General features: G+C 42.1%; 2 protein-coding genes and 1 long non-coding RNA gene across 7 annotated transcripts in view; 2 read left to right on the forward strand and 1 right to left on the reverse strand.

The window, feature by feature from the left end:
* FRYL (FRY like transcription coactivator) overlaps positions 1-7,666 on the reverse strand; it is a 182,921-nt gene extending 175,255 nt beyond the window's left edge. The window contains exon 1 of one of the 2 annotated variants that reach the window (XM_087735820.1): positions 7,369-7,666. The gene's annotated coding sequence lies outside the window, so the exon portion shown is untranslated. Of the gene's footprint in view, positions 1-1,892; positions 2,050-7,368 lie in introns of those variants that run through there. The other variant, XM_087735819.1, reaches the window with a different exon arrangement.
* Positions 2,365-7,304, forward strand: LOC148051395 (uncharacterized). Its single transcript, XR_015699730.1, has 3 exons — positions 2,365-2,534; positions 3,061-3,192; positions 4,772-7,304. It is a non-coding gene; the product is annotated as an uncharacterized LOC148051395 (long non-coding RNA).
* A 130-nt stretch (positions 7,667-7,796) lies between the features above and the next one.
* OCIAD1 (OCIA domain containing 1) lies at positions 7,797-26,971 on the forward strand. Of its 4 annotated transcripts, XR_015699538.1 has the most exons (9): positions 7,797-7,954; positions 8,776-8,860; positions 12,478-12,531; positions 13,009-13,056; positions 17,418-17,547; positions 19,748-19,956; positions 21,339-21,488; positions 22,131-22,264; positions 24,336-24,781. XR_015699538.1 is itself a non-coding variant. In XM_087735829.1 (8 exons), exons 1-8 carry the CDS (start codon positions 7,904-7,906, stop codon positions 25,425-25,427), a joined length of 747 nt encoding a protein of 248 aa, XP_087591955.1. In that variant the 5' UTR covers positions 7,797-7,903; the 3' UTR covers positions 25,428-26,971. The 4 variants fall into 4 exon arrangements, 3 of the variants coding, with proteins under 3 accessions (XP_087591955.1, XP_009472512.1, XP_087591954.1); XM_087735829.1 differs by lacking the exons at positions 22,131-22,264; positions 24,336-24,781 and adding an exon at positions 25,408-26,971; XM_009474237.2 differs by lacking the exon at positions 22,131-22,264.
* Positions 26,972-27,184: the final 213 nt, after the last annotated feature.

The raw sequence follows: 27,184 nt of genomic DNA on the forward strand, positions 1-27,184 counted from the left end.
CAATCTTCCACAGAGATTCTGAAGTATTTGGGGCACATCCTCAGCATGACAGTAACAACACAGGAGCAAAGCGACTGAAACAGCCTACTGAGGAAACAACACATTGAGGAAATACTTCTGAAGTAACTGCAGTTAATTTCACTCTTTGCTCAACCCACAATCAGCAAATCACCTTCTTTATCACAGTACTCTATACACTCCATATTGCTTGTTCCTGCTCACATGAGTATCTCTTCACCTACTACCTCAGTAACTTAATAAATAACTTTCTCTTTCTGGTCTGCATTTACCTGAAGGTGGCTTACCATCTAAGTCTTTCTCACTACATGAAGTCTGAGCTTGGGAGATGTGCAGTGCGCCTAAGAGTAAAGAAGAACTTGTTTTCTGCTTTACTTTATCTCTTCCCTAAGGCACGTTTCAGATTTGTAATTCTGAAGGAAGTTCAGGTTACACTCTTGCTATACCTCATCTCCAGACTGCCTTACTATTCCTTAAAACTGTATTAGCAAACTGCTTTTGCAATTCATTCGGTATGAGTGACCACCAAAATATTTTGGGGTTTTTTTTGTTTGTTCGTTTGGGAGTTTTTTTTGTGTTTTCCCTGATTCCTTAGGACATTTTACCTGGAGCTATCCCGATTGCCGGACCAGTGATTTCTGGTTAAGATGCAAATTGAACTATTCACTGAGCAGCTGAATGTCATTACAGTAAACAAAAATCATCACATAACCAACATACTGGAAGTATATATATATAAAAGCGGGGGGGGGGGGGGGGGGGGGGGAAGGGGGAATTACACTACAATACTTACAGCCACATTGGTAAGGCCTATGTGAGACTGTAAAAACGAATCTTTAAGGTGCTGCTGCGACCAAACTTGGTCCTTAGAGCGACTCCTTCAGCGGAGCGCTGCACACCAAGCGGAGGGCGCACACACACGGACCTTACTTTGACGCTCAAGGTTTCAAAGTAAGTTTCATTTACGGGCGAGCGAGCGTGGCCAGCTGCGCGGAGGGCGGGAGAGGCAGCCGGCAGCGCCGCTGCCCGCCCGGGCTCCGCCGCGCCCGCGCAGCCCCCGGGCACCCCCCGGCGGCGGGGCGGGGCCGGGAACAAAGCCCGGCTCCGTGCCACCCTCCCCGCTCCGTCCCGCCATTCCCGGGCGGCCTGGCGCACGCCCGGCCCCGCCATCCCCCGCGGGGGTGGCTGCCTCGGCGGCCGCCGAGCGCCACAGGCCGGCGGCTGCCCGGCCCCGCTGCCGCGGGGGACGACCGGAGCCAGTCGGACGGGCGCGGGCGTGGGGCGGGAGGAGCCCGGCGGCGGCGGCTGCTGCTGCTTTCCGCTCGGCCCGCGGGCGCTGTGCGAGCGCCGCGCCCACCCCGGGGGCTCCGGGGGACCGCCGGGGGGGGGGGGGAGGGGGAAGGCCGGGCACGCACCCCGCCGCCGGCCGCGCTGCACGGGCGAGGCCGGGGCCGGAGAGGAAGGGACGGAAGCGGGAGGGCGGGAGGAGACAAGGGCGCGGGCCGCGGAGGGGGCCGGGGGAGGCTCCGTCTCCCCAGAGCAGGAGGGCCGGAGCCACGGCCCGGTGGGGAGTCGGCCGGGAAGCGCCAAGCGCCCGCCAGCACCGCCGACCCCTCCCCGCCTCCACCCCGCGTCTCCCCCCGGCGGCGGGCAGGGCCGCCCGGCGCACGCTGCCCTCCCTCCCCTCCCCGCCCCGCCGTAAACAAAGCGCCGCGGGCCGGGGCCGGGCCAGCGGCGGGGGCCGCGCGCGGCGCAGCACCCCCCCCACCCCCCGCGCGCTCCGTTTCCGTTGGAGCAGGCGGCCGCCGCCTCCCCCCCGCCCTCAGCCGCGACCGGGTCCCGGGTCCCAGCTCCGCCGCCGCCGCCTCACCTACCCCGCCGGTGGAAGCGCTGCCTCTCGCCACAGCCCCGGGCGTCGCCGCCTCAGCGCGGCTAACGGTCCCCTTCAGAGCGACCCTGGTGGGAACTGGTGAGCGACTCGTGCCGCCGGCATCCCCCGCCGGCTTTATCCCGACGCCGCCTCTCCCCTCCGGTAACTCGACGGCCCGGCTCGCCCCTCCCGCCCCCCCCGCCTCCCCATTGGCACCCGCCGCTCCACCAGGAACCGACGCTCACTGGGGCAGGCGCGCGGCACTCAGGCGGGACCGCCCCCCCGCCCCCTCCCCGTTGGCTCCCGAGCGTCCAGCCCGCCCTCCCGGCCCCGCCCCCTCCCGACGCCTCGGCCAATCGCAAGGCCGCGGGCGGGGAGCCGAGCCTCCGATTGGCGGCGCCCGCCAGCTTCCTGCGGCTGCTATAGGCCGAGGCGGCAGCCAGTTCCGCCTCACGGCCAGCCCGCCCGTGGGAGCGCTCTGAGGCGCCGTCCCGCCCGGAGCCTCCCCCGGCGGGTGAGGGACCGCGGACGACTCCCGTCCGGGGAGCCCGTCCGCGGCGGGGAGCGCCCCGGCCGCCAGCGCGGCCTCAGACGCTGGCGGGGCAGGTACAGCCGCCTGCGGCCCACGGACGCCTCCGCGCCACCGGTGAGAGCGGGACCGAGCGCTGTCGTTAAAAACAATTAAGGAGGCCGGTATCGCCAAGCGAGCCGGGGGTAAAATGGCCTTCGGGGCATGCAGCAGTGCGGCTGGGGAACATCAAGGAAGTTTCCCCGCTAGTGAGGAGACGAGGGCCCACAGGGGTCCCGCGGGCAGGCGGCACCGTGCCCGCCGCCGTGCCGGCACTCCTCACGCCTGCCTTGCGCCCGCAGGAAACGCTGGGAAAATAACGCCCTTCCCCCAGTGAATCAGGGCAAATACTTGTCTCTCGGCCAGCTTCACAATTGCGTAGGTACCGCCTTTTTGCCAGAAATTATTCGCGTTGTTCTACCAACGCGAACCGCTGGGCCTCCCCCGCAGAAGTCGCCGGGCTCCGCCGAAGACCGGGGGGCAGGGCTGGGCCGGGCAGGGCAGGAGGCCGCCGGGAAGCTTCCCCCACCCCTGCACGGCAGGTAAAACACTTTGGCTGCTTTCGCCAGCGGAACTTCACTTTGATTTCACGTACTTCCCGCAGGCAGCCATGTGGAAGGTCTACGGTAACGCAAGTGACACAGGCGGAAAGGCAAGGTAATGAGATCATTCGCAACAACATCCTCAGAAAATTCATCTGATACTGGGACTGGCCAGGATTTCACCAATACAACAGGTCTGGCGGCCGAATGTCACAATGTATTTCTAAACAATGCAAAGATTTGGGAGCTGATGGTAATAAAAACAGCAACAGTACCAACATTAACATTTTAAGCGGTTAGAAAGTAACTGTTTTCTGTTGAAGTGCCTCCAAACTTCCAGGCTGGACAAGAAAAAAAGAAAAGAAGAAAAAAAAAGGGGGGGGAGGGGGCGCGAAATACATGTCAAGCATGATAAAATAACACCAGATCTGCAAAACGGTATTAGAAAGAATCCTGTAGTCACCATTTTTCCACTGTCAAATATAAGCCTGTCCTGCAAGTACTGTACTATAATAAGCATATCCAACAAAAACAGAACTGAGTAAAAAGTATGCTTTCTACAAACAACAAATGCGCCAGCACAACAGTTGCCAATCTCTGTTAAGAGAAGCTCCAAGTTCTATTACACGCTTTGTACAATTCTGGTTTATTTGGAGTAAAAGGTCCCTTCATGCCCAACTACTCATGTTCATGCACTGCACACCCCGAGACAGATAATTTACACCAGCTTGCAGAAACCAGTAGGAACGAGAAGGCAGGATAGGAAAAAAAGTAATGATATACTGGTAGCCGAGAAGAATATTTCAGGTTAACCCTTTCCTGTAGATTTAAGAATTTTGTGAATGGAGTATTTTTTATTCTGTTTTAACAACTGTACCACAGTTTAAGCGTTGGGTAATAAAACACCTAACAAGAAAAACAGGATTCATTGCTACTGGTGTTGTGCATAATTTCAGATGATTGGTTGAAGCAAAGTGTGTCACAAGTTGCTTCTGATTTTGAAGTTATCCCAAGTTAGGAGCTCAGCCCAATCTTCCCAATAAATGCATATACACCCATGTAATTGAAACAAGAGCAGCTAAACCTCACCGCCAATGAAAATCAGACCATTGGTATTTAACCCTGAGCACCTCAACTTTACAGGATTCACAATCATACCACTTTCAGTACCTGGATTCTGCTGACTGTTAACTCCCTGCTTTACAAAATAGCCCTAAGGATTAGTTAACATGTAAAGTACTTTTCAAAGTACATTAAAGTACCAGTTATTATTAGTAGTAATCATTATCAGTGTGGGTAAAGTCCTCACTAATTGAGGCTTTGAGTATTGGCTCCACAAAGACACCCACTCTTGGTTCTTGCTGATGTGCCATAATGCTTCAGGCAAATAACTGATTCTTTGTTTGCCATCAGTTGTAGTAGTTACAGCAATGCTCTTTTTTGGTATGAAGCGCTGTTATTTCTTCATTAGGGAGAGAGTGATTTTTCCAAATACAGTCCTGTTAACTCTCGGCAGCCACTGAAGCTCTCAGCTGTTGTGTTTTACCCTATTGTCCAGAGCTCCAAGCAAAAAACAACAGCAACCAAAAAAAAAAAAAAAAATCACCATTCCAGCTATGTACTCGAGCACGTAAACTTCCAGTACTTGTTTTGGCGACTTTCCTTACCAGATCAGCATATATTCCAACTCTTTCACATGTCTACTTGTTTCAGTTATGTCTTATGCAATATTGTAAAACCAAACTTACGTTAAGCCAACTCTTTGTTTTACAGTGGATCTGTATAAAGCCTGTCACTAACTGTTGAACAAGGGGATGAAGAAGAATTTGGCCGAAAGATAAGCTTTTAGACCACTTGACAGTCCACACACAACTCACCCTATTAATCCTTGAGCTCCAGCTTCAGGAGTTCTGAATATTCACCAGTGACTTTGTTTTGCAAAAAGTACTGCAATTAGAAACCATCTGACTTCCACACCGACCAACTTCTTGTTACATAAGTAATCAGTTCATTTTAAGAGAATCTTATTTTTCTTAAGTTTTCCTTTTTCCTTCTGTGAGGCATCTCCTTCAAAAGACATCATTTCAAATTTCTGAAGGTTAAATATCAAGTTTCAATATTACTTTATTTTGAATCTCAAATATATTCCTCACTCTTGGATGATACTAAGTCATAAAAGATCGAAAGTTTAGAGTCATAGATAAGTGAGTCGTAATACATCCAAAAAGAATTTTTTGACTCCTGAAGCAGTCCAAAAATACATAACTTTATGCTATTCCTCTTCACAAATAATCTATCAGTTTTGTAGATTGCACGTTTAAAAACGCATACACAAAACAGCATTAGAAAACAGTTGCTGAAACATCAAACTGTCATTGCAGATGTCATTAAAACAAACGGCTCAAAACTCCCTGAGAAATAACGTTCCCTTCTCGTCTCTAAAGGACTACTCTAGTGCATAGATTTTTAAACAAAAACACCATATTGGATAATGGCACCTGTCAAAGGAGAAGGTAGGGAAAACAGTAGTCAAGAGATTAGATTTATAGAAACGGGTTAAAAAGCTAGCCTTAAGCCTTGCCCAGGGACAAGATTTTATGTAATGCATCAGAAAGACTTGACCATACCATCACCAATTTTAAACTCAAGTTCTCAATAGTTGCAAGAAAGACAGCATGAGTATAAAGGAAGTGGTAGAAGTAGACCAGATGTCAAAAAGGATGTCCTTGTTAAGGTTTCTTTCTATGGGTGAACTTCAAAACAAGGCTTGAGGACAGAGAACGAAGTGCCAAGGATGTGGATGTGCTCTACTGTCTCTGCTGAACATGGCCCTACAACTGCAGCTCTAAGCCAAAAAATAGATGTATGTAACAAGGTGAAACTTTCAAGTATCTTTAAGTATCTCACAAGCAGACTGTACTAGGTAAGATTTTTGAAAGGACAGTAAACTCACTGGTTTGCTGCATGATTTTAATTATTTTTTCCCACTGGAAGTCTAGGGGACTTCGGGATAGTGAAGTGAGGAAAGCGAATGGATAACTCTTAATTTTACAACAGAGAGGCAAAACAACAGCTCAGAGTCACCATTTTCTTCAATGAAGGAGACTGATATCCATTTCCTCTCCATTGAAGCTCCATGTTTAGAGAAGGCACAGTCCATAAACATATCCTATCCTACAAAAACGCATGCTTTAACAAACCATTGTACTCTCTGCCTAGAATACGTTGAAAGACAAGTGGGAGTTGTGAGCCGATGAGGCCAAAATCTTTTGCTTTCCGATTAATAAAGTGCATCATTGATGCCCATGTATTGGAGAGTGCTTCATTCGGGCGGGCCCAGGAGACTGGCACAAATGAAAGTTGGAAGTAATCTATGTTATCAGGCAGAGCCATCTCATGGAAATTAGGAACTTCTTTACTGCATGACGAAAGCTATGAATTAAGAACCCCACAATACAGTTTCTGGTTCTATCCTCCCAGCTTATTTCAAGAATCCAATACTCAGAAACCTATCTCCTCCACAGCTTGCTTGGTGCAGCCGGCCACTCCAGGCAGCCAAACCTGTTATTTTACACACACTCCTTAGTCCATGTGTCCTAGGTCCTTCACAGCATTCAGTTTATAGTTGCATTCTCTACTAATTTCAGCCATTTCACATCCACATTCCCTACTGATTTCAGACACCTTCAATCTCTAAAACCTTCCCTCTCCTATCTTCAGGCATGGCCTTTTTTTGTACAGCCATCAGACAGTGGCAATTTAAGCCTCTTCACTTGAATTCCAGGGTGAAAAGACAATGGCTTGCTCCAGGAAAGGCTGAACGGGAGTGGTGCGTTCCGGGCAAGTAGAGGCAGATCAGGATTTGGTGAAGTCAAGCCGCAATACTGAATGTTTACAAGACAACGCCGCAGCATACATCGCGCTATCAGAAACATGTTTTTGTTTTTCCCTCAGCTTTTCCTGATTTCTGATAAACTGCAAGCATCCACTAATGCTGCCATTTCAACAGCATTAGCTAGAGGCAAGTGTACAGCCTCCTTCTAATTTCTCACTCCCATACAATCCTAACCACCAAACCTCTACCACTTTCAAGTTCAGACAGTTGCCCACCAGGTCCTTGCTCGGTCCTAATTCAAATGAACTCTTTTTTTAGGTAACAGGCATCCTTTCTTTTTAAGTTCTGGACACATATCGTTGCAACCAGTCAACATACTTATTGGCAACAAACCTGATGTTCAAGCTAGGCATGGACAGATAAAAGCTTCTTGTTACCACTTATAAAAAAAAAAAAGCGAGTCCGTTACGAAGCCAGTAAGTACCAACGCACGTATTAACGCTGTGCAAAACAAAACCAACCGTGTAAGGATTACCTTTAAAGGGATTCACCGCTTCTGAAGCAGTGCCTGCTCTCAAATGTATTAGAGGGTGGCATTCTTTCAGCAGGCAGGAAACAAGATAAAGCACAGGAAGGAAACACTCTCGACTGAAATGAATGCTCTGAGCCTCAGCTGTTAACTCTAGGTCCTTCCACCGCCCTCACTCGACCTTCCCAGCGAGGAAACACCGCTGCTGAACCCGAATAAACACACGGCCCTCGGCCACAGCCCCGGGTTCACCAGCAACGGCGGTTATAGCAGCATCGCGGCCTACCCCCAAGGCCCGCCCGCAGGGGTTTCCACACACGGGAAGGCCGCGGGACGCGGGTTCCCTGGGGCTTCACGACACTTAACGGGGGCGCCCGGCCCCGCCATGGCGGTTGCCCTGGGCCGCCATGGCGGAGCCAGACGCCCCCAGCGGCTGCCCCTCCGCCGCCGCCTGCACGCATGCGCACGGAGCCAGGGCGGCGAACAACGTCCCGTCGACTTCCGGGTCAGCGGTCGTTCACACTGCCCTCCCCGCCCCGCCATGGAGGCCGGGCAGGGTCCCGGCGGCGGGGAGGTCGGCGATCCGGCCGAGGTACTGTCATTCTTTCGTTCGGCGGCCCTGCCTGTGGGAAGCCGCCAGAGCTGTGCGGGGAGCCCGGTGGGGCGTGGGGTTGTTTCTGCTGAGGGTGAGGCGGCAGGCCCGGGGCCTGCACACGCTCTCCGCGGGCCGGGGAGGGGGGATTCCTGTCAGCCTTTCGCCCTCCCCTGCCTTGAGCTCCCTGGCGGCCTGCGGAGGCGCGGGGACGGTGCCCCTGAGGCCTTCCCGGCGGCCTTTCGGGAGGGGGTCCCGGCAGGAGGTGTTCCTCCCGGTACCGGCGGCCTTCTCGCATCTGCCCTTCTCCCGGTCGGTGGTCTGGCAGGGTGCCTGGTCGCACGCCTTTCACGACAGGAGAGGGTCACGCACCTCTGGGAGAAACTTCTCGCCTGCTGGCAAAACAGCTGGCCAGCTTTCACTAAATATATCCGTGTAAACGAACAACGCCCATCGTGTAATTAAAACCCTGACAAATATATTTGAAAGGGATTTAATGAGCTGTCAGAATTGAACAATTTGGAAGGCTGGTTGCAAGGACCAAAGCAGGCTTTTCTGAAGAAAAAAAGAGTAGACCGAGTTGGGATTTGAGACTGCACAAAATATTTTCTGCCTTCTTGTCTGTTTTGTAGAAGCATTGGATTTTTTTTAATGATATATTTCATGTGACATTTGTAGACAAAAGGCACTGGTTCCTTAAGTATAGCTGTGATAAAGTACGGGCGCTACCAGGTGTGAAAGTTAGACAAAGTTCTTGATTGAAAAATCCCCCCAAACCTTTCTTTTGCTCATTCTTTTCTAATTTGTTTCCCTAATGAAAGAGGGAAGTACCTAAGCCTTATGTGCCAACAGAGGAGGAAAGGAGACTCCTCAAGGAATGTGCTGAAGAGAGTGCCCGGTATAGAGGTGAGTTCAGTTTGCTGGTAAACTTGGTTTGCTTTTCGTCCACCCTTTGTTTTTGTTATTATATGAGGCATTAAGGAAGGAAGGCCCAGGTCAGTGTACCACAACAGTTTATTAACAAGCTTCACGTGGTCTAAAATTTCATCCCAGTAAATGTTGATCCATGTAGGATTTGCATTTATTAGGAGTTTGCAGGACAGGACTTTTGTAAAAGGTGCAACATGTTTTCTAAGGTTTATGCTTTATAGCAAGATCCCTTCATATTTTAAATTAATATGCTTATTAAAAGTCTGAAAATAGATATAATTAATGGAATCTCTGTTTTATTTATGTATCTGAATATTCTTTTTTTTCTTATTTATACATTTTTATTTTCAATTTTTTTGTTATCTTTATAATGCAAGAATAAAATAGTTTAGCTTAGAACCATTTCTTTCCATGTTTCTGAAGACTTGTGAGGAGAACAAAGTATAAGTAGTCACTCAGCTCAATTTTTGGAGAAAATTTCTGTGTCTGAGCATGGCCAGACATTTGGGCTTTTTACCCTGTAAATAAAAGCTGAGATTCTCAAGGATGATTCTGCAGTCAGTAATGATTTCTGTACTACAGCTAGTATACAGGAATAATAAACTTGCATTGATTTCACAGAGTACTTTGTGTCTCATCTTAATTTATTTGAAATATCAAGGTTATGTTGGGGTTTCTTTTCCACAAAACACTGAGAATTGATGGCATTACTTCTTAACGTTGTTTCTGTGATCCAAAGGTTCAAGATGTACCTGTTTTTTATACACAGGTCAAGAGGTTTGACCAAGCCTTCTGATGTGGTTGTTACCCGCTGTTTTATCACACAGTAGTAAATTACTCCTGATACTGATGAAGAATTTAGCAGCTGATTTGCTAAATTTAGCACCCTGGGGCTCTGATTTCTCCTGGCGCCCAGTACTTTGAGGGGCAGCTTCTAAGGCATTATGATTTTGAATTTACGATTCAAAGTTCTGCTTTATTTTTCTCCGTTGCTTTGGCATTCTCCTCTTCCGCTTTTATTTAAATACCTGGAAACCTTCAGATTGTTTGCTAAAATCTAGCTATGTTCCTTATATTTTTATAAGTGAAGAGAGTCAGGTTCATTAGTAGTAAGCTGGTGATTGGTATGGGCTTATTGATAACCTCTCTCCTGGAAGACAAGAGGGGAGGGAGGTGTTTGTTCTTGAGGTGTTCTGCTGCGAGTTCTTGATTGGCAATGTAACTTACTGCCCTGTGCATCTTTATGCAGAGACTCAAGAAATAACATGAAGGTATTGTTGAGAAGTCCCAAATTAGTTTCTTCAGTAATTTCACTTTAGGGAGCTACAAGAATGATTGAGAGATTTTTTCAGGAGTTGTGTGCTGTCCTCTTATCTCACTGGGAGAGCCTAAGGCCTGTTGCTGTTCTTGGTATTCACAGATATTGCTATAAGTCTGTGTATTTTCAGTTTGTTTATTCAAATTTCAAGCTGTAGCCGATTTTTACCAGTTCTTACAAACCCTCTCTGTTTTGCAGTAGTTTCTGTTGACAGCTTCTATTTCAGAAACGCTTGCTAGTCATTTCATAATTCAGTTTAATATACGCTTTAGTGGTATTACTGATTTTTGATCACATTATCATATAACATAAATTCTAATACTGTAAAAATTCACATTACAACCTACAAATTTATCCTTTGCCCTTTTAATCTCACTAACAAAATCAAACCAGGTCGGTACAACTTTTTCCCCATAAAACCATTTTGATTAGGGTACATTACATTCCCATCCTTAATTATGTGCTGTTGACATATCAGCCTTCCATTACTTTTCCTAGGATTTATTCTGTTCCTGAAGCAGAAAAAGTACTTTTTGCCCATAGAAGTGAAAAGCATTGATATTTTATGATCTATTAAGCTGCTTTTGTTTTCTTTCTACACTTGAATAATTATTAATTTTTATTTATGAACCCAATTTTCATTTACATATTACTCTCTTAATTTCTAGTTACCATTTTAGGTCATTTATATGCTCACATACTAGCAGCTGTTTCCACTGAAGTGCGTAACCTGCCTTTGATGTCTGGAATATTTGTGTTGGGCCTATAAATCATGTCAAACCTCTAAGGGTTAGACTGAAGTCCTCTGTAATAAGTTCTTTTGGATTTTTTTTTTAACATCACACCCCCCCCCCTTTTTTTTTTTCCTCTTACAATTTAGCTTCAAATCTGCACTGCCATTCTATATCTCAGAAAATCTAGAACTCTAAATTTTGGAAAATCTAGGTCTAGAATCTCTAAAAGCATCAGGGTTTTAATCTTTAATAGATTGGAAGATTTTATTCTCTATTTTGAAGTGTTACTGTAATCTTGCTTGTGAACCAAGGAGCCAATACTTTTTCTTAAAAGGGACATCCAGTCATATTTACCCTAAAATGCTGGTGGGATTCCTAACCTAGTTTAGACCCGCCAGAATTTGTGAAGGAATAAACTGTTAGTTTGCAAAGTATATTTTAATACTGCGTTGTCCAAATTCTAAAAAATAAAATTTATCTTCAAATATGGACTTAATTACTAGGCTGTGTGGATCAAAACACTATAAACATCTAGTGCTGTTGCAAAAATATCTCCTCTAGGTAAAGGTAAAGTCTTGAGCCTTTTTGTAACATCTACATTTTCAGACTTGCTTAAAATGTAATTTCATTATGACATATCTAAATGTTTAATGTAATTAACTTTAGTCTTCTGTCATGTTTGTTATTTCAGTGTCTCTGTATCTTGTGTAGGTGTGGTGTTCTTCACGAATATTTTCAAAGTTAATCCTCCCAATATCATAATTATCAGTGCTTGAAATAAGCGTTCCTTTTGTTTCTTGCCATCTTCAGATGCTTCGTGCCACCTGAACTCTTTCAATATGATAAAAACTGACATGAACTGTTAAGCTGATTGTGATAGGCAGTACTGCTGTTCCATGTTTGTTGTCTTCTCTGCATTCCTCACCCTACCCCTGAGTTGTATATTTTGATCTGTAAGCTACAGAAAAAGCTGCCCTGTTCTTTAATTTGCTGGTGAATAAAACAGGTTACCTAATTTTAATCAGTGTAGTTTATATCTCTCTAAGAGTTAGACTTTTTCCAAAGTTCTTACGTTAAAACAAAATCAAGACTTTTGGTTATCAAAAATTTTAGAGGCAGTGGCCTCTGTGTAACTTGCCTTCCATCCTGAAGAACAGTGTATGCTTCTCTGGTTTAAAGTTCTGCATCTTGATGCTGTAGCAGTTGTAGCTGGACCTGGAATCTTGTCCTTAGAGCTTTATCCCATCTGGCATTGGCTTTTGTATTTTAGGAAGCATGAAGTCTAATGAAGACAGGATGTCTCATTAACTGGTACTGCATAATTTGTAGTAGGTCTGAAAAACTGGAATAGAGAATGTTTCAGAATTTATATACATTTTGTGAATCATATATATATCTTAGACATATTTTTGTATATTATATATATCTTATATAAGTGAGCTTAGTAAGGTCTAGCAACTCTCATTTTATTACATATTTTGTTAAATGTGGTTGAAAACATTGAAAATAATATTTTAAGCAACTTTTCTTCTTCTTCACAGCTTTTCCTCTGGCTGCAGCGAGCATGCTTGCTACTAGTTTCTTAATTAGGAAAGGTAAAGTGTAAACATACTTTGGGTTAATTTGGATTTGCTCACATGAAATATATTTCTGCTGTTAATAAAGTTACTGTAATAATCTAATGTCTAATCTACTTGTAATTAAAAGTTGTTCAGACTCTTCAGCTACATGACTTGCAGTGCCTAAAACTAAAGAAAGAGCACAACTTTAAATTAAAATCAAATTCATGTTCATTTTATGTTGTTTGACAAATGCAGTATCTCAGTGATTATGAAACAATATATTCTACAGTGTGTAGTAATACCATGTGTGATATGATTAAAGAGGTAATTCTTAGATCTTCATAGTTTTAGGGGGAATTCAGATGTTAGGTTTTCTTGAATTTTCTTCAATGTTAAGTGTAAAAGAGTAAGATGCTACCTACAAACATACCTACAAACATAATTACAGTTGATGTTTTTCAGCTTAATTCTTAATAACTTATTACTAATTACTTTGATCCTCATTTTCAGGTGTTCTAAGAGATAGCTCAAGATTCGGCTCTTTTACAAAAGTTGCATGTAAGTAAAAGCTACATATAAATTCAGCTTGTGTTCATGCCTTAGATTCTGGAGTCTGCTACACAGATGTAACTCCCATGAGACTAGCTGGCTGATTCGCTGTGATTCCACTCTGTAGAATTATAGAATCGTAGAATATCTCAAGCTGGAAGGGACCCAGAATCATCAAGTCCAACTCCTTGCTCCTTGCAAGGACTACCTAAAACTAAACCATAAGGACTGTCTGGATGACGCTCTTAGTCTTGAACTCTGACAGGCTTGGTGCCGTGACCACTTCCCTGGAGAGCCTGTTCCAGTGACCAACCACACTCTCAGTGAAGAACCTTTTCCTAATGTCCAATCCAAACTTCCCCAATGCAGCTTCATTCCATTTCCTTGTGTCCTATTGCTGGTCACCAGAGAGAGATCAGCACCTCCCCTCACTGCCCGCCTTGAGGAAGTTGTTGACTGTGATGAAGTCACCCCTCAGCCTTCTCTTCTCCAAGCCGAACAAGCCAAGTGACCTCAGCCACTCCTCTTGCCCTTGAGAGTCTTGCCCTTGAGAGTCTTGCCCTTGAGAGTCTTGCCCTTGAGAGTCTTGCCCTTGAGAGTCTTGCCCTTGAGAGTCTTGCCCTTGAGACCTTTCACCATCCCGGTTGCCCTCCTCTGGAGACACTCTAATAGTTTGATGTCCTTATATTGAGGCGCCCAAACCTGCACACAGTGCTCGAGGTGGGCCCACACCGGCGCAGTGTAGAGTGGGACAGTCACCTCCCTCGACTGGCTGGCTGTGCTGTGCTTGATGCACCCCAGGACACAGTTGGCCCTCCTGGCTGCCAGGGCATGCTGTTGACTCATATTTAACTTGACATCAACCCAAACCCCCAGATCTCTTTCCATGGGGCTGCTCTCCAGCCTCTCGTCCCCCAGTTTGTATGTATAACCAGGATTACCCTGTCCCAGGTGGGGAATCAGGCACTTACAGAATCATAGAATCAATGCTTACGTTGGTACAACTGTTCCTGAAGATAGGAGTAAACGATCTGATATATCTGGTGAATAAGTTTCACCTTGCTAGTTAATTCTATCAGTCAGCAACTTTTTAGCTGTGTTTCTTAACTATAACATCTCATACTGCAAGAACCTATTCAATGTCAAGAGGTAGAGCATTTCATTTATTCACCATCTTTGAATTTGTGCAGCACATTTTGGACAAGTTTTGTCTATAGGCTTTCCATAAAATTGTAACATTTGGAATACGCTTGACAAGTGTCATGTAAGAATTTAAGATAAAAACAAACATTGTAAATAGATACTGTACAAGCTTACTTTAAATTACTTTGCCAGAGTACTGCCACCCTTCCCTTCCTAATTTGAAGGTCTTTATTCATGCGTCGCACTTGTCCCATTCAGGCTATTTTAGTGCCTTTTTTTCCTGGACATTACGTATGTACAATTGTAGGAAAACAGCAATTTCACGTGAATGATTTTGGATTAAGTATAATCAAAATTAAATTAATAAATTAACCTTTTCAATGTAATACATGACAGCAAAACAGGAAGTTGCCATCTTGCCAATCTGCCCAGATACAGCCAGTTACTCTTACAGTTTACTTAAGTGGGAAGAGGGTAAAACCAATGATTTGTGGTGAAGGAAGTGTTGTTTAAGCAGATAAATGAATGTGAGAGACTAGGGCTGCCATTTGTTTATCCTAAATTGTACTTGCTTTCTTTGAAGGCCAAACAATGTTATAACACAAATGTTTCTAATAAATAATAGAATTACCATTTCCCTGGTATCTCCTAGACATTTCTAGTTAAGGGTTACGTTCCTCCTATTTAATAGAACTAAGTTTTGAAATCAAGGGAAAAAATAAGGAGCAGCTGGACCAGACCAGCTACTCTTGATGTTAAGGTTCTAAACCAAAATACTTATGGCTTCTTTCCGATGTGTACTAGGTAGGTATATGGACTTTTGTTTTATACTAGAAGAGTTTTCCATAAAGTGTGTGCTTTAGTTGTTTTTCAGTAGGTAACTTCGTGTGATTTATGTGACTTTTAAATACAGGGATTTTTCTGGGACATAGTTGGAATGTAAAAGGCCTGAGTTAAGCAGTTTTCGTTTCATCCTCATATTGTTTAGGTCAGATGCCCCTACTGTCTACAGGATCTTCCTGAAAACTATTGCCAGGGACATAGTTTACAGGTCCAAATTGCGTCTCATAATTTAACTGTACATTCCTTCTGCAGTGAAATCCGATTAAAGGAAGCAGTGCAGTTGTGTTTTGGTTTGGTTTTTTTTTTTCCTCCATGAGTTCTGAAAGAAGAGCATATGCAATTCCAGGCACCGGTGCTAGCTCATAGCTAGCTGATGTTAAACAACAGTAAAACAGTTCAAGACAGTTCTTGCTTTTCTGGTGTCACTGACCTGAGCGTACTGCTTCTGCATCTATTGAGTACAATAGTCTGTCTTTGATAATGGTGTGTGTCACTTGTGGTTGTTAGATTCCTTTTTCTGCAGAGTATCTATGCCTGATTACAGTACTTGGTCTTTTAGATCTAACTAACTTAGTTGAGTCAGGTTTTTTTTTTAGTCTCCATCTTGCATCTTTCCCTGCTTTGCCCCTCTTGGTTTTATCTGGAAGTTGAGAGGTGTTTCATTTTCTAGATAGGAACTTTCAGATTCCAGGATGATGTTCTGCCTATAGGAATTACTTGTAACTTTTCTCAGTAGTCTTCTAGGCGCTCTGACAATTTAATGGAACTTCTAGTTAGTCGTGACTGATACACTCCATTGACAGCATCCCCTTCAACATAGCATAGAGCTATTGGTCCTCTATCGCTCTTTGGCAAAGAAGGGTAAGATCCGTATGTCCTACTTCACGTTAGCCTGCAGTGGGACCTGGCCTCTTTTATCTCTCTCTGATCAGCTTCTCCAAGGTCTTGTTACAGTGAATACAGAAGAAGCAGAGAGCAACAATATCTAATTTACTGTGCTAATTTTGAGAATGTGGGTCATCTGGCTGTTAATTCTGTAACAAGAGAAGCCAAATAGTTTAGCCAGTAATTACTTCGGGTGAAACATCTTCCAGAGAGATGCTTCCACTTTTCTTGACTGGAAGGCCTCAAGAAAAGGAGACTTTCTCTTTGTAATTTATGCCAAAGATTAATCACCTTTGCTGCTTAGCTTCATTTTGCTAAATATTTAGTCCGAATTCTTGTTGGGCTGTTTTTCCTTTTAGGGGCTTGTAATTTTTCCCTTTGTGCATATTTATAGCGTTTGAGGTGTCTTCCAATTTTTTTGACCTGCTAAACAGCTAAACCCTTACATTTCTCATTTTTAAACTTCACTCATGGTTGTGGCTGTCCTTCTCTTTTCCCTTGGAAAAGAATTTTTAACCTCCTTTTGAAAATACAGGCATTAGAACAGGAATCACAATTTCAGTACCAGTACAGCAGGGTAGGGTAAAATCCCCTTTTTATATTGATTCCCAGGCAATGTAATCTGCAGTGTGAGGACCTCAGGGGATTAATGCTACTGGTAATTAACTCCTTCCTGACTTATTTAGTCTTTGTATTTAGAAAATACTCGTTGCTTATGAGAGAAGGACCTAGTCCTTTTCTCCTACAAAGTCAACAACAAAACTTCTATTAATTGCCATTGAATCCTTCATGCTCCTTCATACTCCGTTTGACCTACTTATAAAACTTGAAGGAGCCAGTTGATGGAAATCATCAGTTTTAAGCCCAGAAAGAACAATCATGATCATTTATTCTTGTGTCCTGTCAAACAGATGAAAATATCTCGTGCACTAAATTGAAAGCATTTGCCTAGAGATTGTGAGGGTTCGGCTAATTCAGTTGTTTGCCGACTGGCAACCATATCATGGAATCCTCTTCAGAAGATACTGAGCCTAATCCTAAATTTATTTAGACTTCTTTTCATACTAGTGAAAGCCTTTTCAAGATCTGACTGTTCTGATGGATTAAATTAGCAGAATTTACTACCTTTGTTTACTCCTGACTGTTTTATCTTCTTTGATAATTAATTGTTATTTCTGGATCTTGGGAAAAACTGATTGCAGTTATTTTTCTTTTTTCATCACCTTTCGTTCATCAAGTACTAGCTGAAATCATCTGATGCTCATGCCATGTCTAAATCATTGCTTTATGTCTCTGTTCAGCTGTTGCATTTGGGTTTAGTACACTTTGTCTGCAAAAGAAGCAGAGAGAGATGATTACTGCATGTTTTTCGTTTAGATCTAAATTGGGTTTTTTCTTTTATTCAAGATACTGTATAATTTATTTGAAATGATTATTTTAAAACTATGTTGAATGTTATGATACAGTATATAAACCCATCTTTTTTTCTTTCAAAAAAGTTGCTGGAATGTGTGGATACCTGGCTGGAAAGATATCCTACTTGCCAATCTGTAGCGAGAAATTTAAGAAACTGAAGGATTCCCCAATAGGAGATGTTCTACGACAAGCTCAGAGACATAGTTCACATAAGTAAGAATTTAATTCTCTTTTAAATTTATATCTTATTCTTGAATAGGACATTTTAAACGCTAACAGATCAAGGCTACATTTGCAGCTTTCAAAGACCTTCAGAGCTGCACCTTCTCTCTTTCCTCTGTTACCCCAAATCTACCACTTTCAGGAAGCTGTATCTGTATCAGCTGGCCAGCTGTAAAACACACATTTTGAGCTCTTTACATACAACTGATCACTTTGAGGAGTAGAAGAAGAAACATTTTACTTAGCAAAATCTATTCTTTGTAAATTAAGGTGGTGTTTTCCTGTGGAATTTATGTACAGTAGTGTGACAGCAGAAGTTGCCTCCTTGGTTTAGAAGTAAACTAAGTTAACTGAAATAAAATAGTGTTACATTCTGGAAGTTTTTCCCATAGTTTAGTTTGATTGAAGTAGGAAGAGGGTGGAAATGATTTCAGTGTTTATCAAAGGAAAGAGCTCAGTAAACAATATCAGCCCAGGAAGAAGCATGGTGGTCGAACTTACTGCTGTTTGTTTAAATCCTTTACATCTGTAACAGCATTATGCTGTACATATGAGAAACTCATCAGGTTCTTAAAACTATTTCCTGTTTTGTTCTAAAATGTTGACTACTTCAAGTGGTTTTTAATTGCAAACTACTTTCAGAATATCTCACTTAAACCCTTGATGCAAAACTGGGAGAATAGTGTTTGGATAGTGAGTAGTAGTCCTGCTATGTATGTGCTAAGCTTTGTTAAGTGTTTATAAAAGACTTGATTACATTCTTAATTACTTTATAAATTCAGATTTACAACAGTTTTGTCTGCAAGATTTACCTTTATTCTGAAATGTTTACATTTTTATGGCATCAAACATAATTTTAGGAATTACCTCTTTATATGTTTACTGTATAAACTCAGCTGAATTGGAGCTGGACTTGTCCCTTCACTCCCCTCCAGCTTCTAATAAGAAATTGTCATGATCATTAACTGTGTTCAGTCTAGGTGAGAACCTGTTTAAATGCTGTCATCTGATGCCCCAATAAGTCCCTTCAACCTTTAATGGCCCATTCTTTTGTATCTGTAAAATTTTATTTCCGAAGCGATAAATTCCTTTTCTTTTCTCTTTTTTTTTTTTTTTGTTCAATGATTAATTTAAATTCATTCAAATTGCATTCTTGTCCATACGTGCTACTCTTCTATGCCAGCAACAGAAATCATTACATTTTCATGGTCATTATACATCTACTGATTAATGTATTTTGGTGATTCTGATTTGCAGTTAAAAATAGGTAGGGAGCTAGAAGATTAGATAGTTCTTTAAAGCTCTGTTTGCATATACTTTAAAAATAAATTGAGGCAATAAAATGGCTTAATTCTGTATGTTTATTGTGAGAATAAAACAAAGACTAGTTGGAAACGTTTTTCATATTAAACTAAAACTACAGCTAAGCAGGAATTTAAAGTAAAAAATGAATAAATACTCTAGAGACATTCTAGTGGCATTCTTGATAAAGAGACATGTTGTGTAGTGGTTTGCAGGGTCATTCCGAGTATGTAGCGAATGCCTTAGAATATCAGGCATCGGTTTCCAGAATATTCTTTACATGATCTTACCTTCCTCTCTTAAGAGAAAATCCGTCAATGTTTCTGCTGAATTCAGCAACTCGGTAAACCTTCATAGTTTAATTTCCCCAAGATAGCTCTTCGTTCTCCTTTTCTTCTGCTGTTCAGTACTGATCAATTACAGCAGCTTCTAAGGATGAAGGGTTTTAAATTGCAAATTCTTCCTAAAAGGCCTTTGAAAATAACTGTAGTTCATGCTACCACTAGTTACATGGGCACACCCTGTACTATTTGTGTCTGATGTGTTTTTTCTGACTGAGGACTCCCTGGGGGAAGGGATTGTCGTTTTTGTCTTGTAAAGTGCAAAATACTTTGTCTCTTTTGTCTTCTGTTCTGGAGATTTTCAGGTGTGACATAAGTTTCTGGGAGGAAGGGAAGAGTGTTGGGAAAGGGACTATACAGATCTTCGCAATGTACAGGAAAAAGAAAAAGTACCCCAAACTTTTTTTTTTTTAAGACGATAATTCATGTTGGAAACTAAACCATTTAAAATAAAAGTATTTTCTTGAACTGCACATATTGTTACTCTTATAGTTCCATTTTTAACTTTAGTATTTCTGTATTTAATATTTAATTGTATTATTTTCCAGCCGTTCCAGTCGGAAATCTGAATTTTCAGACACACCTTCTCAGTCATTTACTGAATCTTCTTCTCCAAGAGCTGAATTCCCACTTTCTTCTAGCTATTCAGATGATTATAGTTCAACAGATAGAGCCCTCTCAAGTTATGAACCCATCCCATTCAGTGCTTCCCTGAATGAATCTTCACCTACAGGAATTACTGATTACACTGTTCAAGGTGGGTTTTGTCTGAATGTTTAGCAGTTTGTAGTACAATGACTCTCACCTTTCTCTTAGACACTTCTCTTACTAAACTATGTATTTTCATCCCGTGCAAACATACATGGTACAATACAGTCATTTTGAATGAAACAGCTTGAAGTTCCCAGAATTGTTTTTACACAGAAGGTAAATACATGTATTATTTTGTATTCTAACTGCAAACTAAATTCAGGGGTTTTTTTTCATGTTTTGTAGCTCTAATTGAAAGTAAAGATCGTAAATTAACTTAAAAGGTTTAATCTGTTGTGAAACTAAACCTGCAAAAAATTCAGCCTGACTTGAAGTTCTTTTCGATTGAAATTAAGGTGAATATGCCATTCTTTCGCTGCACTAAATAAACCATAGTCTCTACCATTTGTCTGGTAGCCTTTCTGAGGTTATTCCATTTTCACCAGCAGTGGTGCTGTAACTGTATACTGCTATAATTCAGCGACATTAGACTGCTTTTTTATAATGTGACAAACATTTAAATCTTCTGAGAACTGAATGCATATTGTGTTCTGTCCGGCAACAGCTGATTTTCTCAGGGAGAACTAAAATGGTTTTCAAGTACTGTTCTGTGCAGCTGTTCCCCTCCTTCCAGCATGAACTCTGTCCTCAGCTATTGCAGGGGAAACACACGATTCTGAATTCAGGTCTGTCTGCTACACAAAGGAGGAAGTTACTGTCAAGTGCAGAGTTTTGTACTTTGAATTAGTTTGGATTTTTTAACTCCTTTATGGAAAAGGTTTTATTTCACAAAAAAGCCCTTTCGTGCAACTCTGTTTTAGTTATATAAAAGTACCAGATGTAAATGTGTCAAGAAAATTTTGATTACACTTCATCGCAAATATCAATAGTTGGTAGAACCTTAATTATAGAACCAAGATTCTGCATATTATAAATGTAGATAAAATAATAAAATGTTTATCAGATGACATATGATGAATGTAGTCCTAATTCTTTGAAAGCAGAATTTGAAGCCTGAATGCAAACACTTGACCTTCACTTAGATTTCTCTTCAGAAATCATACGAAATGTGTGATTATCATAAATGTTACATAAATGACCAGAACTATTTTGTCCATCAGCAATACATGGTGGTTAGGATTTCCTTTGGGTAAAATGAAGAAAAGGAGTTAACTGCCAATCTTCCGAAGCAGTTTGACAAAATGAGAAGGATAAAAGGAATGGATTAATTAAAGACCACGTACATTCTCAGTTGCATTTAGAATTGCAGTTGTCATGCTCCTTTTCATTTGGGATTGAGCTGTAATTAACTGGCATTCTAGAATAGGTTGTAGCCAAGTTTTGGTGTGTGAGGCCATTTCTAGTGTTTTGGTGCTTGTTCTTTTTCAGATCCTGCTCCAATTCCAGAAGAAAGTCGTAAAAAAAAGGGCATCACGTATGAGGAATTAAGGAATAAACACAGAGGGACATATGAGGTAATGCTACCACCAAAGGCAGAAACTCCAAGCAAGTTTTCACAGGAAAAACCAGTTAAGGAAGGTAATATACTGATTTACTGAAATACATAGTAAGTTCAGATATTGGCAATAATGTTAAAAATGGCTTAATTCTGCTTACCCTTCAAGCAATTTATTTTTACAGCATCTGCAGCTATCTCATATGTGATGCGGTCTGTAGTTTCATATTTCAAATTAATTCTTTTTTCAAAAATATTGATCTTCCAACAGCAAATTATAATTCCTCTTCTCCAGCCGTATTGCTTGGTGCCAGACTGAAAATCTCGTAACTTTTGCTTTATTGAATATATCGAGCAACCTCCTTCAACAAAGAATACTGTGAGCTCAGAGCTATACTGAAGAGTTTTAGCTGTGGAAGGGGGTGTATGTTTTAGATAGCATTGTTCTCTCAAAATAGAGCACACGGGTGATGGTTTTGAAGGGGGGGGGTATTATTTTTATGAATTGTTTCATGTGGAATGAGAGGATTTCTATAGAGGCATTGTTTGTAGAGGTTCATTTTCTACATTAAAACTCAAAGGAAGGAAACGGTATTTGGCAGCAATATTGAGATTTGTTTTCGCAGTGAAAAACAAAACTTCACACAGCAAAATAAGAATGCAATGTCCTGAAGAATAAGATGCCATTCAGTCAACTTTTTGACTCAATCAATTTTTTTGAAAAGGAGACACAGAAGCAATTCATCATTGCTTGCCCTAGAACTTCTTTACTTAGTCTGACATCTGTGAAGATGATGTTAGCAAGAGGAATGTTTTACCGTGTAACACGCTGCTGGACGAGTCAGCTTGAATCGTTTGGGTTCGTATGCAGTGTCCAGTCTTACCGATCACGTTACGACGAGATTTGTAGGAATAGCTAATGTCTCCCATCAGGCATAACAGGTGGTAATAACTATAAAAAGTGTATTAATGCAAAAAGTTCTGAAGCAGTAATAGTAAGATTTGGAACACTGTTGCTTAAGAGCATCAGTCTATTTCATGCTTGTGAATTACTTTCTCCAGATCATCTGTCTTTGGACAGATATACATGGTATTGAAATAAAAATTATAAACAATTATTCGGTAATGACTTAAATCGGTTATTTCAAGGGTGAAAGCCTTTTTCTCTTATCACGTGACTATGCCAAATGAGACATTAAAAAACTTCTGAAGCTGTAGTTTCAGATTGCTTCTAAATTCCATCAGCTGACACTTCATTAATTTACACAACATTTCTTTTTCAAGGTATTTCTCCACAAATAGAAGGCCTAGACACATCACTTGAAAACCATACAGGGAAATCTGAAGCAGCATTCTGCAAACCTTGCCGTGTTCCATGGCAAATCTTGTGGCTGTGGAATGAGAATATGCATTCGTTATTTTAGTTTTAGTTATTTGAGGTCTATAAAAGACCTCTATAAAATGTTGATCAAATACTGCATTCTGTCTGTTATGTGCCTGTGTTCCATTTGATGGTTATACTCAGGCTTTGAGAACAGAACTACACTGAGCAGTTCACAAGGTTTGTAAATAAACTTTTAAGACTAGCTCTTTGTATTTTTAGGGAAAAAGAGTAAGGAGGGAATACACAAGTTCAGAAATGTTTTACAAGAGGAAGCACATTTAAATCTACAGTTCAGGGATTCTACTGATGTTGCGGGCTAAGATCTAATTTAGCTTCTTGTGTCACCCTGGACACGTTACTTGTTGTCGCCTGTTCATACGTCCCAAGTCATTACCCCTTTGTTCATCCTCTGACCTCTGTGTCATAGGAACCAGACTAGCAAATAGGAGACAGTGGGTTCTGCCCTCTGGTGCGAGGACATAGGGGAAAACAAACCATGCTTAAACCAGTTTTAAGCAGTCCCTAACTTCCATCTGCTGGTGCCTTCTCCATTCATTGTAGCCGTACAAATACCTGCAGCTGCGTAGTGATCTGGACGGGACCATTTTCCAGGGAATGAGCGCCGCCTGCTCAGCTGCCATGGCTGATAGAAATGGAAATCAAATTGTACCTTGAGAGAGCTGCTCATTGTGCCTCGCTGCAGTGTCAGTCGGCTTAAAAGAGATTTGTCAGTGCGTTATGCTAAGTTTGCTGACATCTCACTGAAACAAGGACCGTACATTCTGCTCTGTTCCACTTGTTCTACTGCAGCTAGGCATTAATAAACAGTGGGCTTAGTGATTAACCTGCAAGTAGATTTATAAAGGGGTGCCTGACTGGTGTCAGCCCTCCTACTGGATTGTACAGGTCCGTCCCGTACCCTGTCAGTGACGGCAGTCAGTTACAGGCTGCTTTGCAGCTCACTTTCAAGAGAGCATCTTTTCACTTTCTGGTCATTGTTCAGTTACGCACAACGTACTTCGGAATAAATCCATTAAGACCAGTACCCTGTTTTTTACTCTCTGACTCACTCCTATGCTAAAGGAAGCTGCCAAATAATAATGGCTGAGTAGTTTCCTAGTAGGGATTACTGATTTTTGTTTGTCTGTCTTTGAACGTGTTTTTAACTATCCTGAATCCATCCAATTGCGCACGTAACTAGATTAAGTAGCCACATTATTTATCATAACATTCCTTGCCTGTTTCCTCCAATTGTCTTTGTTTCATCCACATGTTACATTTGTTTCAAGTAATTACAAATTCTGTAGAGCAGGAATTAGCACGGTAGGCCTCTTGACTGAATATTAATTCATTAAAGAATAATGGTTAACAAACTCTTCTCCCCATTTATTCAAAAGTAGCTTTAATTAAATGTCTGTCGGGATGTGACTGACGCTCTCCCCACTTTAAATGATAATGCATTTCATCATACTTTCCGGCACTGTATAAGATAAACTTTTGCAGTTAAATTAAGTCATACGTGACTACTTTTTCTTCTTTTCTTTAGTTAAAGTAAATAAATATGGAGATACCTGGGATGAGTAAGAGCTGAATGAAGAACTGAAGAAAACTATCATCCTGTCAGCTAACTTGAACTTCACCTAGATTAGTCACGAGTATCGGCACCTTTGGTGTGTTCTGCCGGGCCCAGCTATTAATAAATGAGGAGTAAATCATGACTTGCCACCGGAAGATTAAAAAAAAAAATATTTAGGCTTAATTTCTTTTAATTTTGCATAAATGGCAAGCGAGGCTGTCGTGAGGTGTCATGACTATAAACCATTTGTGCTATTGTTTAAGAGTGAAAAGGGTAACTGGCAATAACTAATACAAATGTATAGCAACAGGTAAAAATACATGTAAATAAATGCAATCACATGTATTGGGAAGGGAAAAATATCAGAATCTTCTCAAATTTTCAAGACTTGCATTAAAAGTTACCTGTAGAACTAACCTCTCACTTTGTTTTGTCTGAAAGGGATATGCTGGAAACCTCAAGGTGTCGTCATGCTTGGTTAGTAATGTTTGGAATAATACTGTGAACTATTCAGGGAAAAAGGGCTGGGGAACCTAGCCAAGCACCTAAGTAAGCACACTTCACTGTTTTTCAAAACTGTTTTCATGGTGCCAGCTGTATCTTTAGACTGACATTCTGCCTTGCCCATGCTAGGTCTCTTAAGACAGTCATTTCGGAAGAAAATGATTGAATGAAACTGCAGATATTTAAAATAGCTATATTTACGTGCAGAAGGTTAAACCTGACAGTCTCTGGTAAAAATTTGAATGGTATCTTGGCTGTTAATACTAGGTTTTGTGTATTTAGCCGTATTTCTCAGTTTGTGCATGTCATGACAAAACACCGTGTTTCTGGAGAAAAGATCCCGATCAATGGAATACTGCATTATTATTACCTGTAAGAAAAGAGCTACATTGGCAAAACTACTGAAGAGTATCTCCTAATGTTTGCATCGCCTGCTCTGCCTCCGTCAAAGTGGTGTCTTCCATTAGGGATTCTCCTGTTCTCAGCAGTGTTGTTTCAGCTGACCGCATGGTGTTTATTTTGGGGGTTTGCCTTGTAGGTGAGCAAAACCCACGATGAAGTTGATAGCACAGAAGCATTCCTGACATCCTTGCTGGAGATGAAAAATAACTTACTTACCTACCAAGATGAAAATTCTCAAAGACCTTATTGATTGAGTGGACTAGCAGCGGAGCAGCATGCACGAGAAGATTATTTTGGGGGGTACAGAGCAATCAGCTGAAATGAGGAGGAAAGAAGGGGGAGAAGATGAGAATGCTTAAAGAGCCAAATACTACTTATCATAATAAAAACAGGAATATTGCTTTCAGAAAAGCTGATGTGCTAAAAAAAGGAATGTGCTAATTGGATAATCTTGAAGTTGTATCAAAAATTTAACTTACAGAGAATGCTTCTCGTGGCCGTGCTGAGAGAACTGAAAATACACGAAGTCTGCCGGAATGACATTGCTGTGTTTTTTAGTGTGCTGTTGCAAAGCTGATTAGATTGGTCACGAAAATATTCACAAAGTTTCTTAGTTGTGAGTTATGCAAGTAACAGGAGGCGGAAGATTTAGGTGATAAAACTAGGGCAGGTTCCTATGGCGGTGGTTTTCCATCTGTAAAAAGAAGAAATGCTTTTTCTTTTGAATGAATGAAAATTTTGGATGAATGAGAATGTCATTCAAACATTGGAGAAAGTCTGCAAGTGAGAAAACGCAGGAGCGGGCTTATGGCATTGAGGGAATAACGCCACCTAGATGACACAAACTAGTGAACAATAAGCTTGCCAATAAAAATATTTCTTTTTTTTTATGTTTGGGGGGATTTGGGATAATCATGGGTTTTCTCGAGTAAAAGACTGTAAGGATATAATAACTTTTTTTCCCTCGGGAATCTTAATGCATGCTTATACTGCACGTTGTTTATTTGTGTAAGGGAATGACCGTCTCGGGAGATGACTGTATGAGTTAATGTAAATGCCTCTGCAGTGTGGACTCTCCACTGAAAAGTGAGACTCCCTCTATTCCTCGACATTCCCTGTGCAAGCTACTGTTGTGCCAGTAAACTTACGGACGTGCGAGCAAGTATTTCATAATGCCCGGGAGCCCTGGGTGGGGTGGAAGGGCCCGAGGCTCCCGCGCCCGCCCGCTCCCCGGTTCTCGGTCTCGGGGCGCTTGCTGCGCGGCACGCGGGGTCAGTCCCGTCGGTACCGACTGCTGCGCGGGTACCGCTGCGCCTGCCTGGTCCTACTGCGTGCGTCTCGTTATTTGTGCGGTCGTCTTCCTGACAGGGGACTGAGTGGGGAGCGGCCAGTACGGACCAGACACGGAGGGCAGAGTATTTGACCCTGTGCCCTTTTACGTGCTGAAAAGGTGACGCCTACGTCAGACCCGGCTCTCGCAAACTATAATGTTTGGAGAACGCTCATTTTATATGCTGGTAACTGATAACTAGCAGTTAATATGATTATCACAGTTCACGTGATCTGAAAATGAGACGTCCTTCAAAGCCTTTTGCCTCAAATTCATATTTTAGGTGGGCAAACACAGCGTTTTATGTAAACTGTATGGGAATTCTTTTTCCTTTCTTAGAGGAGAAAATAAAAGGCATGTATCGTACATAATTACCGTTGGTTTAAAAGTTTAATGTCTCCGCTTAAGGTAGCGTTGTGTAAAGAAGATTTCTAAATTGAATATAACGTTTTCATTCTGTTGCACCTAGTTAATACCTGTCAGAGGACGTACTTTTTCTTGTACTTGGGAACAAGTTGCGTTTATCATCAAACAATTTAAAACTCTTTGGCTTTCCATCACATCCTTAATAAGTATTACATAG

The sequence above is a fragment of the Nipponia nippon genome, unplaced genomic scaffold, assembly GCF_047370975.1.
Source record: "Nipponia nippon isolate SJK-2023a ecotype South Korea unplaced genomic scaffold, ASM4737097v1 scaffold_6, whole genome shotgun sequence".
NCBI lineage: Eukaryota > Metazoa > Chordata > Aves > Pelecaniformes > Threskiornithidae > Nipponia > Nipponia nippon.

Bases quoted from the DNA above. Each gene is read 5' to 3' on its own strand.
- OCIAD1 (XM_087735828.1), top strand. From the start codon at position 7,904: ATGGAGGCCGGGCAGGGTCCCGGCGGCGGGGAGGTCGGCGATCCGGCC. The intron at 7,955-8,775 runs GTACTGTCATTC...CCCTAATGAAAG, and splicing joins AGGTCGGCGATCCGGCCGAG to AGGGAAGTACCTAAGCCTTA. The intron at 8,861-12,477 runs GTGAGTTCAGTT...TCTTCTTCACAG, and splicing joins AGAGAGTGCCCGGTATAGAG to CTTTTCCTCTGGCTGCAGCG.